General features: G+C 29.9%; 3 protein-coding genes across 3 annotated transcripts; 2 read left to right on the forward strand and 1 right to left on the reverse strand.

The window, feature by feature from the left end:
- Positions 1 to 6: 6 nt before the first annotated feature.
- Positions 7 to 4,090, reverse strand: LOC101264221 (DNA-directed RNA polymerases II, IV and V subunit 9A). The gene is made up of 4 exons (XM_004239829.5): positions 3,949 to 4,090; positions 3,776 to 3,851; positions 1,166 to 1,324; positions 7 to 349 (listed from the first exon to the last, which is right to left on the reverse strand). Exons 1-4 carry the CDS (start codon positions 3,975 to 3,977, stop codon positions 269 to 271), a joined length of 345 nt encoding a protein of 114 aa, XP_004239877.1. The 5' UTR covers positions 3,978 to 4,090; the 3' UTR covers positions 7 to 268.
- An 803-nt stretch (positions 4,091 to 4,893) lies between these two features.
- Positions 4,894 to 6,050, forward strand: LOC101263912 (large ribosomal subunit protein eL29y-like). Its single transcript, XM_004239828.3, has 3 exons — positions 4,894 to 4,999; positions 5,102 to 5,229; positions 5,805 to 6,050. Exons 2-3 carry the CDS (start codon positions 5,128 to 5,130, stop codon positions 5,883 to 5,885), a joined length of 183 nt encoding a protein of 60 aa, XP_004239876.1. The 5' UTR covers positions 4,894 to 4,999; positions 5,102 to 5,127; the 3' UTR covers positions 5,886 to 6,050.
- Positions 6,051 to 7,100: 1,050 nt separating this feature from the next.
- Positions 7,101 to 8,616, forward strand: LOC101263613 (late embryogenesis abundant protein 1-like). Its single transcript, XM_019214003.3, has 3 exons — positions 7,101 to 7,222; positions 7,534 to 7,668; positions 8,263 to 8,616. The coding sequence occupies exons 1-3, from the start codon at positions 7,175 to 7,177 to the stop codon at positions 8,344 to 8,346; spliced, it is 267 nt and encodes an 88-aa protein (XP_019069548.1). The 5' UTR covers positions 7,101 to 7,174; the 3' UTR covers positions 8,347 to 8,616.
- Positions 8,617 to 17,887: the final 9,271 nt, after the last annotated feature.

The following is a 17,887-nucleotide window of genomic DNA, read 5'->3' on the forward strand; positions in this document are numbered from 1 at the left end:
TCGCTATTTAGCAAAAGACGCCACTCTTCATTTCTTTACGCAAACACAATAAGAGCATGGTGAATAACAGAAACTTTGCACAAGTGCAAGTCTTCAGAATTTCATCTTAGTAAGATAACATGGTGTTTCGATCCAACATGTGACGGGATTCATTACATTGTACATGAACTACATGATGAACAGTTACGACGTTTTCCTTTTGTTCAGAATTAGTTTCTTCGAACACATCAAGAACTAACAGTGCATTCCCATAATGCAAAATGTAGTCTCAATCCCTCCACCTGTGACCACAGTTTGGGTTGCAGCAAACAAAGAAGAGCGTCATACCTTCTTCTCCCCTTGCAGTTGCCTGCACATATATCAAATGTTTCAGAAACTGTCTGTAAAGATGTTCGCTAGATATATGTTACATACGAGCAAGCAAATACAGGTCGTTATAGCAAGTCTAAAAGATAAGAGTCTTGATATTCGGTCTTAATTTGTCTTTCAAATAAAGAAGTGTGGAAGCTCTTAACAGACCACAATAGAATAAGGTGGTATATAGGAAATAATACACTGAAAGGATGATGTTATCTGGAGAAGTGAAAAGGTACAGACTGTTTGCTTCTATATCATTCAGGTAGTAGATTTGTAAATTCCAAGAAAAGTAGTTCCGGTATCCTAAACCAATGAGACTCAAGATTTCTTCGAAAATTTTTAGAAGGATTTACTGGACCAGAAAAGTTGTATGGTGGTTGTGTAGGGGAACAGTGTAAAATTTCCCAGTAGCTGAGGACAGTGAAATTTCTCTATGAACATATGATATACAGATAGACCAAGCTCCTACGATTGCAGGCTAACTTGACTTGGCAACAAGTTCTTTTCTACCATAATCGTAGTGCTTTCTTTCAAGATATTCTAAAGTGGACATATACAACAAGACACAGCAGGATATATGTCATGATTAATTATCAATGTCACAGAAACTACAAAACTATTTACTTTCACCATAGATTAAAAAATCCACACAAGATCAAAAGGCAAATATGAGAGGTATGAAGCTTTAAATTGTCCCAGCCACTGAAACCAGAAACTCTGGCATATTAGTAAAAAAAGATATGAAAGCAGTAATGTGCAAGCATTTGTGGCCTAAGTACAAAAGAAAGCATAGACAAATGAAAATGACCTGGAAGAAAACTGCTTCTCCATGACCACATTGAGAACATCGAACAGATTTTGTACGAGGCAAAGTTGGATCTGCTGCTACATCCTGCAATACTTGTGTGCGTTCTGCAGCAGAATGGTGTATCTCATTTCTGTACACACAGTTGTTTTCAGCAGGCTCCTGAAAAGTATGACAATAAGTATTGAGATGGAACTCAAAGTTGACATCACATAGTGATAAAAGAAAACATAACACTAAGAAAGTACTCATGAGTGCTAAAAGCTAGTCTACAATTTCTAGCTCTCAGTGATTTAATTCTACAGCTAGAATTAGCTGCACAAGTAAAGGAGGCAAATAAGAGACACAAAGCAAAAGCAGCATTTAACAAGTCACCAGATTCCATTTTGAATTAGAATTGTATTTATCAAAACATAGATGATCTAAAACCTTAATATCTACAAGCACTTCTTGGAAAATGAAATTCAAGTTTCAAACAGTAGCACAGTAAATAAAGCAAAGGAGCAAAAGTACTATCGGATAAACTATTAATAATTGGATAGGGAAGTCTACTCAGATAAACAATAGCTGGACAAGAAAGGTAATCTTTTAACTTAATTTGCTTTAAGGAATGAATGGAATTCAACAGGCAAAATTAATGGATGAAACAGCAACACAAAGTTTTTCCTTTATTGTTAAAACTTATTACAATTCAAAGAACCTTAAAAGATCTAGAAAATGATAGTAATTAGACTGCTATATGGAGTAGTCATTATGCAGCACTGAGTGAGAATGAGAATAACATCAGCAAAAAGGGCCTTCGCTGACAAAAGCTTGGTAAATTAAGAAGCGCAAAAGAAAACAAGTTGCATATATTGGGTATATCCAAATAGGTGCCCCCTTTTGAAGGAACAAAATCTGTGGCTGGTAAAATCAAGATTTATAGCAATAATCGTGCTAATTTTGACAAAGGTCCAGCTGCAAGCTGTTTATATCCAATCTCAACACATATGGACCTGATACAATTAGTTGACAACATCCACCATAAGAGTCAAGCTTCCCACTTGAATCCATCCCTAGCTTTACGGAACTCGAATGATCTGATCTTCATGCCCTCTTGCACCACACTCTCACTCTCTTTGCCCTCCATACACACAATATAAACATCATATGTGTACACATCAAGAGATAGATGTGGTATTAGGCTATGCTACATGGATCTTCATTTTCCTTTATTTGGTAAGCAAGAAACATTTTCTAAAGATGGATCTCTTCACATTGCTTGACTAACCATCTTGAACAGGTGTAATATGTGCCTTGGTGCTTTATATGGTTTCTTCAAATTACACTAATACAATCCATACCAAATACTAATACACACCCGTTTCGATTGTATAAACGAGTCTGTGTAACAAAAAGTATTTCAAAATACACAATATAGTAGATAAGTGGTAATCTGCATCAGCTTACGTGCACCTCAATTATTCCACCGAGTACCTGCTACCTCCCACCAACACATGTACCGGATAGCTTTGCCCATCAAAGCTTATACAAATGAGGTGTCTAAGGTCACCCACTTAATTGTATACTTAGAGGTGAGGAAGAAGATATCTTATTTTCCATGCCCTTCTAACAAGCAATCAGATGAGAAAGAACAAGAGATGAGAAAAGAAGTGAAGACTGCATAGAAAACTGCAGCTTGGCGTTGGTGATCAGATCATAGTTATGAGTTATCACTTCACCTTTTATGACACTTGAGCTCTTATTTCCGAGAAATACAGTGGACATGCAATTGCTAAGACAATTCAGATTTGACGGAAATGAGGTCCATGGCCCCAAAAGATTGTTACAGAGACAACTCAGACTTGAAGGGAATGAGGTCCATGGCCCTAAAGGTCGGTTATAAAGACAACTTCAACAAAATAGTTCAACCATACTACTGAGGAAATCCAATTACAAAATAGGAAGTGTTTGGGATGTATGAATTGATACGTGCACGGATAAGACTGACACCACAATAGCAATAAATTTATTTCACACTTTTGGCACAAGAAGTTCCTTTAAAAGTAAAACAAAATCTGCAGGAGTACACTTTATTTTCGACTAAATGCACTAGGAGATGTGAAATATTATAACTTAAATTTCAATCCAATAATTTGGAAACCTTAGGAAACATATCGAAGCATGTGAATAACAATTTGAAGATCCCAGATTCGACTCCAATCTATAACACACACTTGATGAACAAAATCACCCTCAGAACTTGTAATTCTGAGCTGGACAGCCTGCTCATGGATTCACACAAGCCATCCTGAACACCACAAACATAGCAAATAGAAAAAATCTCCCTTAGATACTAACAAAAGATTCAATCTTTTTAGACAAAATCCAGTAAGCTTCCTTGCAATTTCTACTAATAAGCCCCAAATTCCAAAACGCAAACTCACCACATTTGGGCTTTTCCTCAACCATACCCTAAACCCTATTCGTAACACTATACAAAACTTCAAAAAACCCCAGTAAAATCTAAAACATTTCTACGCAACTACCCTATAGGATGCTGGATGTAGCACAAGTTACCAGAATCAGCAGTAAAAAAAGCAAAAAAAAAATAAGTAGACTAATGGGTCGAACCTGATGGTCGCAATTACGGCAAGCATAAAGGAGGATCTTCTGCTCCTTATCTTCCTTTGGATACAAAATGTTGTTACTGCAATCAACATTCATGAAGAAATTGGTCACCATTTTGTTGAAATTAACACTTTTAAAATTTAATATTAGAAGAAATCAGAACAATATAAACTCACCATTCTCGGCAAAATTTCATAGTACTCATTTTCGCAAGTTTTTTCTTTGAATTTCGAAGCTTTTACAGAGAAAATTGAGCGATTTGTTCTAAGCTTTGGCTATGGAGTTGTTGAAAGCTTTTGGGGTTTTAATGGAGGTTTAAGGAACTTATTCTTTACTTTATTTAATTATAAAGGAACCCACAAACTATGAAAAATTATACAAAGGTCCCAATTTTTTATATTTTTTTAAAAATATTTTTATAAAAACTTTGATTAAAAAGAAATTGGATTAAATTTGATCTAATTGATATCAAAATCTAATCTTTCCACATTATATTATAAAAACGTGCTCATCATCTTTCCTTTTTGTTAGTAGTAATGCTTCTTTTTAATAAATTAAAACACACATGATGAGATTAAATTTATTCTTTTTTTATAATCATATATATGACTAGAAATAGAATATTTCATAATATTAAGTCTATCAAAATCATGAAAAAAATAATTACAGTAATAGGAGAAAACCAAAACATATTCGAAATCATCATTATTGCAAGTTTCATCACTATTCAGTTTAGCACACTATTAATATCTTTAAAATCAAAGTTACCCTTAAACGTTCACATTTTATAGCACATACATAAAGTTTGAGATTACCAAGTTAAATTTCAAATACACGCATGAAATTTGAAATTGGTTAGCCAAATTTTGAAGAGAATATAATATCTTCTCTATTTATTTTTTAGTCTGTTTAAAAAATAATAGCCCATTCTCTATGGACAATACTTTAATTTTAATTTTTCACGTTATATATTTAAAATTACAAAATTAAAAAATATTTTAGTAAATTTGACGTAACTGTAATTAGAGGTGCAAAAATAGATAATTTTCCCAATTTCCATCGAATTGTTAGGATTGGGCTTTTGTCATTTAAAAGCCCAAAGGCCCAATCAGAGACAAGACCAATTTAAGGCCTTTAATTTTTAACTCGGGCCTTATATAAACCTATTTATAAAACCCTAATTTCATTCTTCATCATCACCACTGAAAACCCTAACGCCGGCGGCAGGTATTTCAATTTCTCTCTTTCCCCTTTTTCGTGCATTTGTCAAAATGAAACATTATTGCGATTTGTGTGCTAAATTCTGTTGATTTTTGCGTCGCTCTGCAGTTTGATTGTGAGATCGAAGATCAGAAATGGCCAAGTCGAAGAATCATACCGCACACAATCAGTCCTACAAGGCTCACAGGAACGGAATCAAGAAGCCAAAGAGTCACCGTCACAGCTCCACCAAAGGGGTATGTTGAAAAAAACGTACTTTTTTGTACTTACCGATGTTTGCTTATTATGATATTTTTGCCGTTCATATCAGTTTGTTTTACAGCTTTAGCTCTAGGTTATCAATGGGTTTATAGAAAAATGAGTTTATTATTGTTCTGTTTAGTTACATTGTAGATTTAGAAGTTGAATCTTAAAAAGTGAAAAACTGAGCTGATAATGTGTTGATTTTGGATTTTGAAGTTATGCTTAAGCATAAATTTTACTTGGAAAAAAGTTTGAACTTTCTGAGTAGAAGCCCCAAACAGCATATACTTGCTGAAAATATTTGAAAATCAGGTCAAATTTCAAGGCCAAACGATGATAAGTTTTCAGAATCTGTTGTCAAAGGCATGGTTAGATGCTGGATAACTATAGCCCAGTGCTATAAGGTGCTAGTATTCATAAAAAAAATAGTGAAAACACAGGTTAAGATGTAGTTTCATGTAGTTTGAATTTCGGCAAGCATGAATGCGAAACATGTTGGGACTTGTGATGTATGAATGTGTAAGCTCGTTCTTTTTCGTATTCTAAGTTACTATATGTGTAAATGCAGATGGATCCCAAATTCTTGAGGAACCAGAGGTATGCTAGGAAGCACAACAAGAAGAACGGTGAAACTGCCGCAGAAGAATAGACTTAAGCTTAGAGCAATAGGGGCTTTCTGGATTTCTGTTTATCGCTGTTACTGTTATCCCAACCTTTGGGTTTTCAATTTTGTTTGTTATGGGGATATAGTTGCTACTTATGTGAACTAGTATTTCATGATTTCGTCGAGTATGAAAACCAATTTTACCATTTACTCGTTCGCTCTTTTGCAGTTTATTTTATTACTATTACTTATCAATCCTTGTCCTGTGTTCCTGTTTCTGTCTATTGATCTTTATTTGGACGTGTTTTGCCTAGTTATACCCAGTGTGATGAAACACTATTGAGTTTGTGATTGTTTATGGAGTCTGTGAGACACCAGGTGTGCTTGTGGCTGGTGATGTTGTGAATGAATAAAGAGTTCCTGCTGCAGACCACTTTGCTCCAATATACTTTCCCTTCATTTTCTGCAAGAGCTTCTGTGTTTGCTTTCGGTTAAACTCAACCTCAAAAGCTAGCTTATGATGGGATGATTGTCCAAATCTATATAGAAGTTTAATATTTCGTCATTTGGTGTTGACGAAGTGTGCTTAAGCCTTGAAGTGACGTCATAACATGTTGAACGCTTTGTCTCGCTTAATGTACGCTTCATTGTCATTATCAAGATTCTTCAACATATTTTTGCTAGTGTTTTGACGACACTAAACAATTGATATTATCGTAAAAAAAAATATTCAAAATTCGTTGTTCATATATTTGTCATTCATAATTAGTAGTCTTGGACTAAATCAATGGCGGAGCTAGAATTTTCATTTACGGGGTTTAAAATTCATAGAAATAGGCACACAGAGTAATCGAAGGAGGTTGGACATCTACTATATATACATAAATATTATTTTAACCATGTATAAATAGTATAATCTTCCGTCGAAGGAGTATCGTCTAAGATGGCTCCGCCCCTGGACTAAACATATATATTTGTACTTGTCTCCATTTGCACTTTTTTTCCTTCACATTGTGAGATATTTCATAAATGACAGAAATATAATTACAAATTCAGTTTCCTTAATTTGACATAGTAAAATTATACAGCACGATTGACTTTATAAATGACATAAAATAACATTTTTTTAAAAAAATAATAGAAGTGAATGGATAAAAACACTCTATGTAAGGCTAAGAATATTATATCCATATGAAGTAGGGTAAAAAGCAGCAAATCACGCTTTATCAATCAATTAAATTTACAAACTTCTCTATTTATAGATCCTCTACTTAAAATAATATATTAGACACCAAATTTGATATAATCTCATTAATATAAAAAAAAAATTTAAGATGTCAAGTGCTCAATTCAATGCTGGTGAATCCCATGCCCAAGCTGAGGTAAAACAAAATTTTACTTTTTTTTATATATATAATTGAAAAAAAATACCGGACGCATGATTTGAAACTCTATAAATAAATACCTTTTTACACTTTGAATTTCAAATTTCTTGTTTACAACAACGATTGAATCTGTGATGTGCGTCTAACTGATATGATAAATCACACAACATGCTTTTATCACTAAATAGAATCGACAATGTAACATGTGGATTCCAAATTTTGATCCTGAATATTGTTGTATATTTATTTAAATTATTATAATACATATTATTACAAATTCTGAATCCGTCTCTACGTTATGATATTAGGCCAACACTGAGCAATGGATAGATTCAGCCAAAAATGTGGCTAATTCTGCAGTTAACAAGGCTGAAAATGCTACCCAAAGAGCAAGTGAGTCAGCTCAACAAAATAATGACCAAAATGCTGGATTTCTTCAGCAGGTAATCTATTTTATGTAAATATAAAAAAAAATCAAATAAAAAATAACTTATTACATATATAATCGATAATTTTACCATAACATGTAGATCTTGCAATATATTTTTACCATCAGGTTACCTAAAACATAACTACAAACAAAATCCTAATAGTTAGTGTATATAAATTAGATAAAAAAAGATATATATATCCTTGAACTATCGTAAATGGTATGCAGATACCTTCCGTCACACTTTAGGGACATTGATGCCTCTGTCGTCTAAAAACTAGAGCACATATACCCTTTATACTAACGGAAATACACGAGTCATAATCTTATCCACCGACCCGACATTGGATCGATAGATAAGATTGTGTCACGTGTCCCTAATTAGTCTTTTGTTAGAGTGAAGGGCATATACACTCTAATTTTTAGACGGCAGAGGTACTAATATCTCAAAAGTATGACGAGGGTATCTGCATCCAATTTATGATATTCGGAGGTATATCTGTCCTTTTTCCTAAAATAAATTCATTTTCATCCGTGCTACGAGAAAAAAATAAATTTATTTTCAAATATTTAATCTTATAATATATGGGTTTTTTTTGTGAATCAGAAAGGAGAGCAAATGATACATATGGCTCAAGGTGCAATTGATGGTGTGAAGAATAGTCTTGGAATGGGATCAGAGAAGAAATAAATTAATAAAAGGAATTAAACACAAGTTTTAATTGCCTTTTAATATACAAATTCATAATATTATAAAAGTTTCCTGTGCCTATATTAGACACAAGTGATAATAATAATAATAAATTAATAATAGTAGCTTTAGATATAATTTTTTTTTTTGTTTTAAGATCTCTCACAAATAGCATATTTGACTATATATGATGCTTATATAGAGGTGATTTTAAATTTTTTTATGTAATAAAAGATGTTATGAGAAAGTTTATTTGGTTTAGAATTTCAACTTTTTTCCTATCTCTTGATCATTACTTAAACATTTGAAAACTTATTTCAATATATATTTTTTCGGTGTATATAAATATGAGTGTATTTTAATTTTTAAAATAGAGGTGTTCCAAAAATACAATAAAAGGTATCACACGAACCTCCACACAACTAAGTAGGTTTGAGTTTGAAAAATAATAAGAATTGAAAATCACTACAATTTTCATTTCTTATTATTTTTCTCTCTCATGAAGTCGATCTTTTCCAAAAGAAAAAGAAAAGTTAAATTTTGCCAATGTCAAATTTTCAAATTAATTTTTGGTAATATAATCATATGAGTGTTATTAAACATATACCTCATATAAATAAAACATTAAATTGATTCCGTTAAAATTTAACATCGTAAAACTAATCTCTTTTATGGGTATTAACACTCTTAAAAGGGCAAGAAAAATTGCTAAAAGAATAAAGAAAATTTAGAAAAATTATATATATATATATATATATATATATATATATATATATATATATTATTAATCTTATTTCTAACTCCAATCATGCCTTTTCTCTACATCATCAAGGCTAGGACCCATATAAAAGCCATCACCTTGTACTTTCCAATAACAACTTATTACATTCACATTCCATGAGCAATAAACATCTAAGTGATGATTATAAACATCAAACCTATTTTGTTTGTTACCCCACCAAAAATGACAAAAGAAAAGGGTACGTGCAAACGGCCAAGATCGAGGGACAAACTGAAAATGAAAATCATCGCCCACTTTAGGATGATGAAATCCAAGATCATTGTCTTTCGATGCACAGTGAAATGTTAAGGGTATATCGTTGTTTGGAAGAGCATCAACGATATGAACCTCAGTATAATATTCGGGCTTCATAGCTAGATCCCCTTGATGAGCATTGGTTAAATGCAAGAAAATTATCACTAAAATGAAAAGGATTTTAGTCATGATAGATATAATTAGAACTTATAATTGTTGATTTGTTGCAAATGTAGTAATTTCTCTTCTTTAGCCAGTTTTTATATTGCTCAATTGTTAAAAAATTAGGTGACTTTAGGGACTAATTTATTAAATGGTTGCTGACTTTTTCAAAGTAATATTAATTCATTTTTACTTGTTTGTTCGTCTTGTCTGTATGTACTGAATTATTTTGTCTTGACTGTGTTTTCTCTTTATTTTCTATACATAATTATTCTTTGATGAAATTCTCAATCATTTTTATTTATACTCTTCAAGATTTGGAAAAATTAAGAGAAACAATATTCATTCATATTGATATATATATATATATATATATATATATTAGTATACTATTACAAACTCCATTTATTATTATTTTAATTATTACTAACTCCAATCATGTAATTTCTTTAATTGACCTACATTAGGACCCATATAAAAGCCATCTTCTTGTACTCCCCAAATACAATATTCAACAGTTTTTCCATCATGTGAGCAATTAGAATTTAGGTCATCAGTGTAAACATCAAACTTAGCTTCTTTTTGACCCCACCAAAAATGACAGAAGAAAAGGGTGTGCGCGAACCAAACTCTAGGTACGAAATGAAAATGAAAATCGTCGCCCACTTTAGGATAATGATATCCAAGATCATTGTCTTTTGATGCACAATGAAACGATAAGGGTATATCGTTATTCGGAAGAGCGTCAATAATATGAACCTCTATAGTAACATTGGCCTTCTCATGAGCATTGGTTATATACAAGGAAATTAGCAATAGAATGAAAAGGTTTTTGGTCATAATAGACATATAATTAGAACTTATAATTGTTGATTAGTTTCAATTGTAGCAAATTCTCTTCTTTAGCTAGTTCTTATATAGCTCAATTGTAAAAATTAGGTGAATTGGAAATGATAAATTTGGTTAAATAGCTTTTTGACATTTAAACATTGAGATAAGACCATAGTATAATGCTTTTTTTAAAGAATTAAATTCAGAATTGACTTATATTTACTTGAAGTATACACTCATCTCTCAGAAAGTATTTGATTTTGAATTTTGAGTCAATACTCACTTAATTATGAAAATTTTACTAACAAAGTCACTCAACCTATTTAATTAATTTTTTAAATTAAAATTTGGTGATATAAATTTTTTATTTAAAAACAAAAATTTCAAAATATAAAAAATATTTGTTTAGACTATTTAATGACCCACCCATTTGATTTAAATGAATATCTTTTTTATTTTTTAAATATAAATAAAAATGTATATCAACAAATTTTAATTAACAAATTCGTTAAATAGGGTGAATGACTTTGTAAGTAAAACCCTCATAGTTGAGTGGTTTTTAAGGTAAAATTCAAAGTTAAGTGGCCTTTCGAGAAAATAATGTATAATTAAATGATTTTTGAGCTTTCTAAACAAATAATACATAATTGAGTTACCGTCTAAAATATTATCTCTATTTACTTGTATGTATCAACAATTGTCCATATCTTGAAACATAAAAGTTTGGTCAAATTAGAAGTGTTAATTATTTGTTTAGGCCCTTCTCATGAGCATTGGTTATATACAAGGAAATTAGCAATAGAATGAAAAGGTTTTTGGTCATAATAGACATATAATTAGATCTTATAATTGTTGATTTGTTTCAATTGTAGCAAATTCTCTTCTTTAGCTAGTTCTTATATAGCTCAATTATAAAATTAGGTGAATTGGAAATGATAAATTTGGTTAAATAGCTTTTTGACATTTACACATTGAGATAAGACCATAGTATAATGCTTTTTTTACAGAATTAAATTCAGAGTTGACTTATATATATATATATATATATATATAAATTGTTCAGTTTTGAATTTGAATCACTTCAATTGCTTATATGACATAATAAATGTAATACACATTGAAAGATATTTTTAAATCATTTTTTTTCGTCTTCTTCTTTCTTGTATTTTTTTCAAGATCTGTCACCACCGTCTTCCACCTTCTTTGCTAGAAAAAATAAAGACAATCACTACAATTTTCATTTCTTATTATCTCTTTCTTTCTCATGAAGTCGATATTTCCCTCCAAAAAAAAATAGTTGATTTTTGTCAAGGTCAATTTTTCAAATCAATTTTTTTTCAATGGTGTAATCATATGAGTGATATTAAATGTATACCTCATATAAATAAAAACATTAAATTAATTTCGTTCAAAATTTAACATCGTAACACTAATCTCTATTTTGAATATTAACATTCTTAAAAGGGCAAAAAAAATTGCCAAAACAAAAAAAAAGGATATAAATTGAAAAAATAAACACTTAGGAAAAATTAACCCAAATAACATTCATTTCATCATATGAATATATATAATCAATATACACTCTTACAAACTCCATACATATATTTTTTTCTTATTATTACTAATTCCAATCATGCATTTTCTTTACTTCATTAAGACTAGGACCCATATAAAAACCATCTTCTTGTACTTTCCAATAACAATAACTAATACTTCTATCATCCCATGAGCAATTAGGACTTAACTCATAAGTATAAACATCAAAGGCTGCATCTTTCTTACCCCACCAAAAATGACAAAAGAAAAGGGTATGTCCGAATAATTTAGGATAAAAATGAAAATGAAAATCGTCGCCTACTTTAGGATAATGATATCCAAGATCATCATCTTTCGATGCACAGTGAAGCGACAAGGGTATATCATTGTTTGGAAGAGCATCAACAACATGAACCTCGATACGAGAATCAACTTTCCCATTGGTTATATACAAAAAAATTATCAGTAAAATGAAAAAGTTTTTGGTCATGATGAATATAATTGAAACTTGTAATTTGTTTGATTTCTTGAAATTGTAGCAAATTCTCTTCTTTAGCTAGTTTTTTTTTATAGACAAATTGTAGATATTATGTGAATTTAATAGGGATATTTTTTTTGTTAAATGGTTTTTGACTTTTTAAAATTAAAACAAGATCATAATATGATGTTTTAAAAGAACAAGATATTTTTACTTGTATTAATAACTGGTCAAATGAGAAAGCATAAAGTTTAGGAGTATTAATTAGAGCAAATTACATAAATTTCATTAGTTTAGGACATGATAAAAAAAAATTAGAAGTATCATACTAATTTCTTGGTATATGCCCATTGACCAGTAAAAAATGGTCAGCTAGTATTAAGTAATAGGAATAACTACATAATTAGATATATCACCACAACATATACTATAACACATGCTTTCAAAATATAATATCACGTATCTTACCATTTATTAAGAGTTTTCTATCGTATATATATTGAAAAGGATAAACTTAGATACATGTATTTTATTACCAAATACATTAAAACAGGGCGAGGAAGAGCGGCAAACGAGATGAGAGGGAGGCGAGTGAGATTCGTTATGTGTACTAGATACATGTGAATCACGCTAGACACAAGAATCACGCTAGATACAAATTATACACATGTAACTGGGATACTAGATACATAGAAGAGTGGCGAGCGAGATGGGAGTGAGATTTGTTATAATCTACCTAGAACAATTTACTCCTAATTATTATCTTATGTATTCCGAGATTGTAACACCTCAAAAATTTCTAAGCTAAGGTCCAAATTTTTCTTCATTTGTGCATAAGGTCGTATCTAGTTATCCTTAAATTGTTCTTAGGTTAAGGTCAATTATTTAGTGTGGTAATGAATTTGCATATGAATTAAGGTCAGAAAAATTTCCTAGCATAATGTTGAGTTGAAAGTTTCCTTACCGATTAGATTTTGACATAAAATTCTACTTAGGTCAACTTCAAACGATCATATATCTCAGCACATAATATATTAGATGGTATGTAACCTAACAAATTAAAGTTCTTTGAGTCCTCTTTCCAAAGTTAGCCTCATTTTGAATTTGAAGTAAAAATTTATGACCATTTTACCATATATTACCACAACAGATCTTTCTGATACACCGAACTACAAAACCATTTACGAGTCATAGTTTAGATCCGTAAAATGAACTTTTAAGCCTAGAAATTTAGTATGAATTCCATAGACTGGATCTACGGTCTGTAACATGCACATTTAAAATAATAAAACGGTTGTTGCTATAATTTTCCGTTCTTGATTATTCTTTTCTCAACGCAAATTTTATTGTCTACAAATTCTCCAATTTTTTTATGACCAATTATTCATTTTTACTAATGGATCAAGCTGAGGACACACAGAAAAATCAAGATAATTAATCAAATTAATTTTCGTAAACCAAAACATTAACGAATAAAATAAATGAAAATAATACTAACACATGAATCAAAAAGGCAAAAATTATCAATAACTTATAAATCAAAAAGTAATATTATTCAACCAATTCCAATATTACCAATCATACATTTTCTCCATTTGATCAAGTTGAGGACCTACATAAAAACCATCATTTTGTACTTTCCAATAACAAAATCGAGTAGGAAAATCACCAGAACAATGTTTAATAATCAAGATCCTATTAAAAACCTCAAATACTCTTTCTTTATTATCCCACCAAAATCGACAAGAAAATCGTGTGCTTTCAAATATATTCATTCGGAACTTAAAATGAAAATCATCACCTACTTTAGGATAATGAAATCCAAGATCGTCGTCTCCAGATAAACAATGAAACTTTAAGGGTATTTTATCATCTGAAAGAGCATCGATAACATGAACCTCATATTGAAAACCATTATCGTCCACTGCCGCTTGACAGATATTAAAGATATATAAGGTCACGAATAAAATAAAAAATGTTTTGTTAAAGCTCATTGTAGATTTTTGTTTTTGCAACAATTTTTTTTTTTTTTACTTAGTTTATAAGACCACCACATATAGAGTGATATGTTTTTTAAGGAATCAAATTAGACATTAAGTCATTTTTATCTGTATTAACAATTGAATCTTTTTGTCAAAGTAAAATGAGAAAGCTTAAAATTTGGTCAAAAATTATTAAATTGTTTTGGCTCTTTTCAAAAAAAAAATTATATAAATTATGTCATTTTAATTTCTTGTTACATAACTATTGACCAGTTAAAAAATGGTCACTTAATATTAAATAATATATACGTTTTATTACTCCTTTTATCTACTTTTGTTTGTCATGTTGTACTTTTCGAAAATCAATTTAATTGATTTTTAGAGTTAAATTAGATTATATTAATTTGATATTTTAAATTAAGAATTTAGATATTCAAAAAAATACAAAGAGTACTATAAAAAAGAATGCAATTTTTTGCAAATATATCATAAAATATTAATTAAAATTTTGATCATTTGACACTAAAAAAGAAATTATAACAAATAAAAGTAGACGGAGGGAGTATATTATAAGTGCAAATGTTGAGGAGTTTAAGTCAGCCAGTCAGTTGACTAGTTTGTACTCCCCATCTTCTTTTATTTATATTTAGTATTTTATTTATTTTTAATTTAATATTTTAATTTTACATATAATGTATTTACAAAAATAAATCAACTTGAAATATTTATAAATTTGGTTAATTTCAAAATATCACACGTACTTCAGATGAATTTATGAGTTAGTTCATGGTATTGATCTTGATGGAATTTATCGTTTTATTGAGTTTTAGATTAACTTGTCTCGATGAAATAACATGAGTATTATTACGACTATTTTTATATCGTAACATTAGTTCTTGTAAAGCAAAACATAACAAAAAAATCAAAAGGCAAAAATTATCAATAACTTATAAAACAAAAATAATATATTATTCTACGAATTCCAATATTATTATTGCCAATCATACATTTTCTCTAGTTGATCAAGTTGAGGACCTAAATAAAAACCATCATTTTGTACTTTCCAATAACAAAATCGAATAGGAGGGTTAATAAGTTCTTTCGTTGTTGCTCGACAGATATTAAAAATATGTAAAGTAACGAATAAAATAAAAAAAATTTAGTCCAAGCTCATTATAGTTTTGAAAGTCATTATCATTTACGATTATTTTTTACTTAGTTTTTAAGACTATATATAGTAGTAATATGTTTTGAAAGATTCAAATTCTACATTAACTCATTTTTACCATGAAACTTTTAGTAAAATTAAAATGAGAAGCTTAAAATTTAATCAAAAGTACTAAATTGTTTTTGCTCGTAGAAAAAAAGTAGATAAATTATGTCATATTAATTTCTTGGTACATAACCATTAACATTTTATGATTTTAGGCATGTTAGTATAACTTTGTTTCACTGTACTTTTATCTGACACTAGAAGTGTTTAATGATATTACTTTACTTATACTATATATTATAAGTGTTATGCAATTTATAAACTTTCTTTTATATATTAGGTACTTACAAGATAGTATTAAAAATCTAACTTAAAATATTGTAAATTTGATAGAACTTTCAAATTTTACTTGTACGGCATAATTGGGGACTGAAAAAAAAGTGATCATTTGACATTGCCACATTTTATTTTTTTAAGGTGAATTTTCATATATAACTATTTAAAATAACTTAATTGTGCTTCATAGCTGTAGTTTGTTAATGATGATTCGTAGCTACATGTTAGGATAGGAGAGATGTGAGCAAGATTGGGAGAGGAAGAAGAGAGGCGAGCGAGAGATGGCAAAGAGTCGAGGTGGGTGAATTTTATATGTATATCAATTAGATACACTACCAAAAAAACTGTGTTTTTTCTTTTGAGAATTCGCAGGAAACTTATTTTCCTGCAAATTTTCATACTAATTTTCACAAAAAATTTCGTGTAATTTACAGTTTTCTTGTATTGATAATTGTATACATGTAACTAATATGTATATGTATCAATGTTTGTGTATTTGTATATTTGCATATAATTTGTATATGTATACGATTGAATCGAGATCACACATTTGTATTTGTAAATTCAGTCTCTCTTTCTCGCTTTATACAAACATAACTATACATTTGTATTTGTACAGTATGTGCTCGATTAATCAAGAGAGAGGGAGGGAGAGAGAAACAAACACAAGAGAAATGGACAAGGAGAGATTTGCATTTGTATAATCGTAAGTGTATAGGGTGGAGATATATGTATTTGTATTTTTATATCCAGCCTCTCTCTCACTCCATACAAACACAAACTCAAGTTATATATTTGTATTGTATAATTTGTGTTTGTTTAAAGTGAGAGAGACTATCAGAAGAAATCGAGAGAGAGAGAGAGAGGATAGGGAGAGGTGAGAGGCAAGAGAGAAATGACCGAAAAAGAGGAGAGTGGCAAGCGAGATTTCAGATAGAGAGAGAGGAAGAGAAGAGAGACGACTTCATAAATTTAAAGTAATTTTGGAAGAGCATTAATAATATGAACCTCATATCGAAAATCATTATTGTTCACTAAAACCTGATAGATATTGAAGATATATAAAGTGATGAATAAAATGTTAAATGTTTCGGTAAAAATCATTGTTATTACGATACCAAACTTTAAGGAGGATATTTTACCCCCTGAATTATTTAATAGAGTATTTTAAAGGTATATGTGTCCGCATGGACACTTTACTATTTATAATTATGTAATTTTTTATGTCCACGTTGACATATATAATACACTATTAAATAGTTTCGGGTCGAGATAAAAGGTCCCTCCATAAAGTTTGATATCGCAACAACAATTTCGAACAAAATTTAAATATATTTCAGACCGATTTCAAAAGAAAAAAAATAAATCTCTCTTGAAATCTTTCTGGATATTAATTACTTTGAAGGGCAAAAAGAAATGCAAAAAGAGTAATAAGAACATTTTAGGGAGAAAAAAAAAACAGAAAATATTTATTTCATTTGATAATTCCATACATTAATTAATTATTCCAATCATACATTTTCTTAATTTCTCTTATTGAAGGACCAAAATAAAATCCATCTTGCTTAAATACCCAAATACAAAAACTAGTATCACCCTTTGAGCAATGAGGACTCAACTCTTTAGTATAAACATCTATCGTTGCACGTTTATCGCCCCACCAAAAACGACAAAAGAAAAGAGATCGACCTTCGTCACTCGGATGAAAATGAAATTCAAAATCACCACCTACTTTAGGAAAACGTTCTCCCAAATCGTCTTTTGCCGATGCACAATGAATTTTTGCGGATTTATCGTTATTTGGTAGACCATTAATAATATGAACCTCAACACTTTGATCAGCTACGACTTGATAAGTGCTAATAATATATGATGAAATTATAAATAAAATGAAAAAACTTTTAGCCATGATGTAATTGAATTTTTATTTTTATTTTTTGGGGATTGTAAAAAATTCTCTTCTTTAG

Source organism: Solanum lycopersicum, chromosome 5, assembly GCF_036512215.1.
Source record: "Solanum lycopersicum chromosome 5, SLM_r2.1".
Lineage (NCBI taxonomy): Eukaryota > Viridiplantae > Streptophyta > Magnoliopsida > Solanales > Solanaceae > Solanum > Solanum lycopersicum.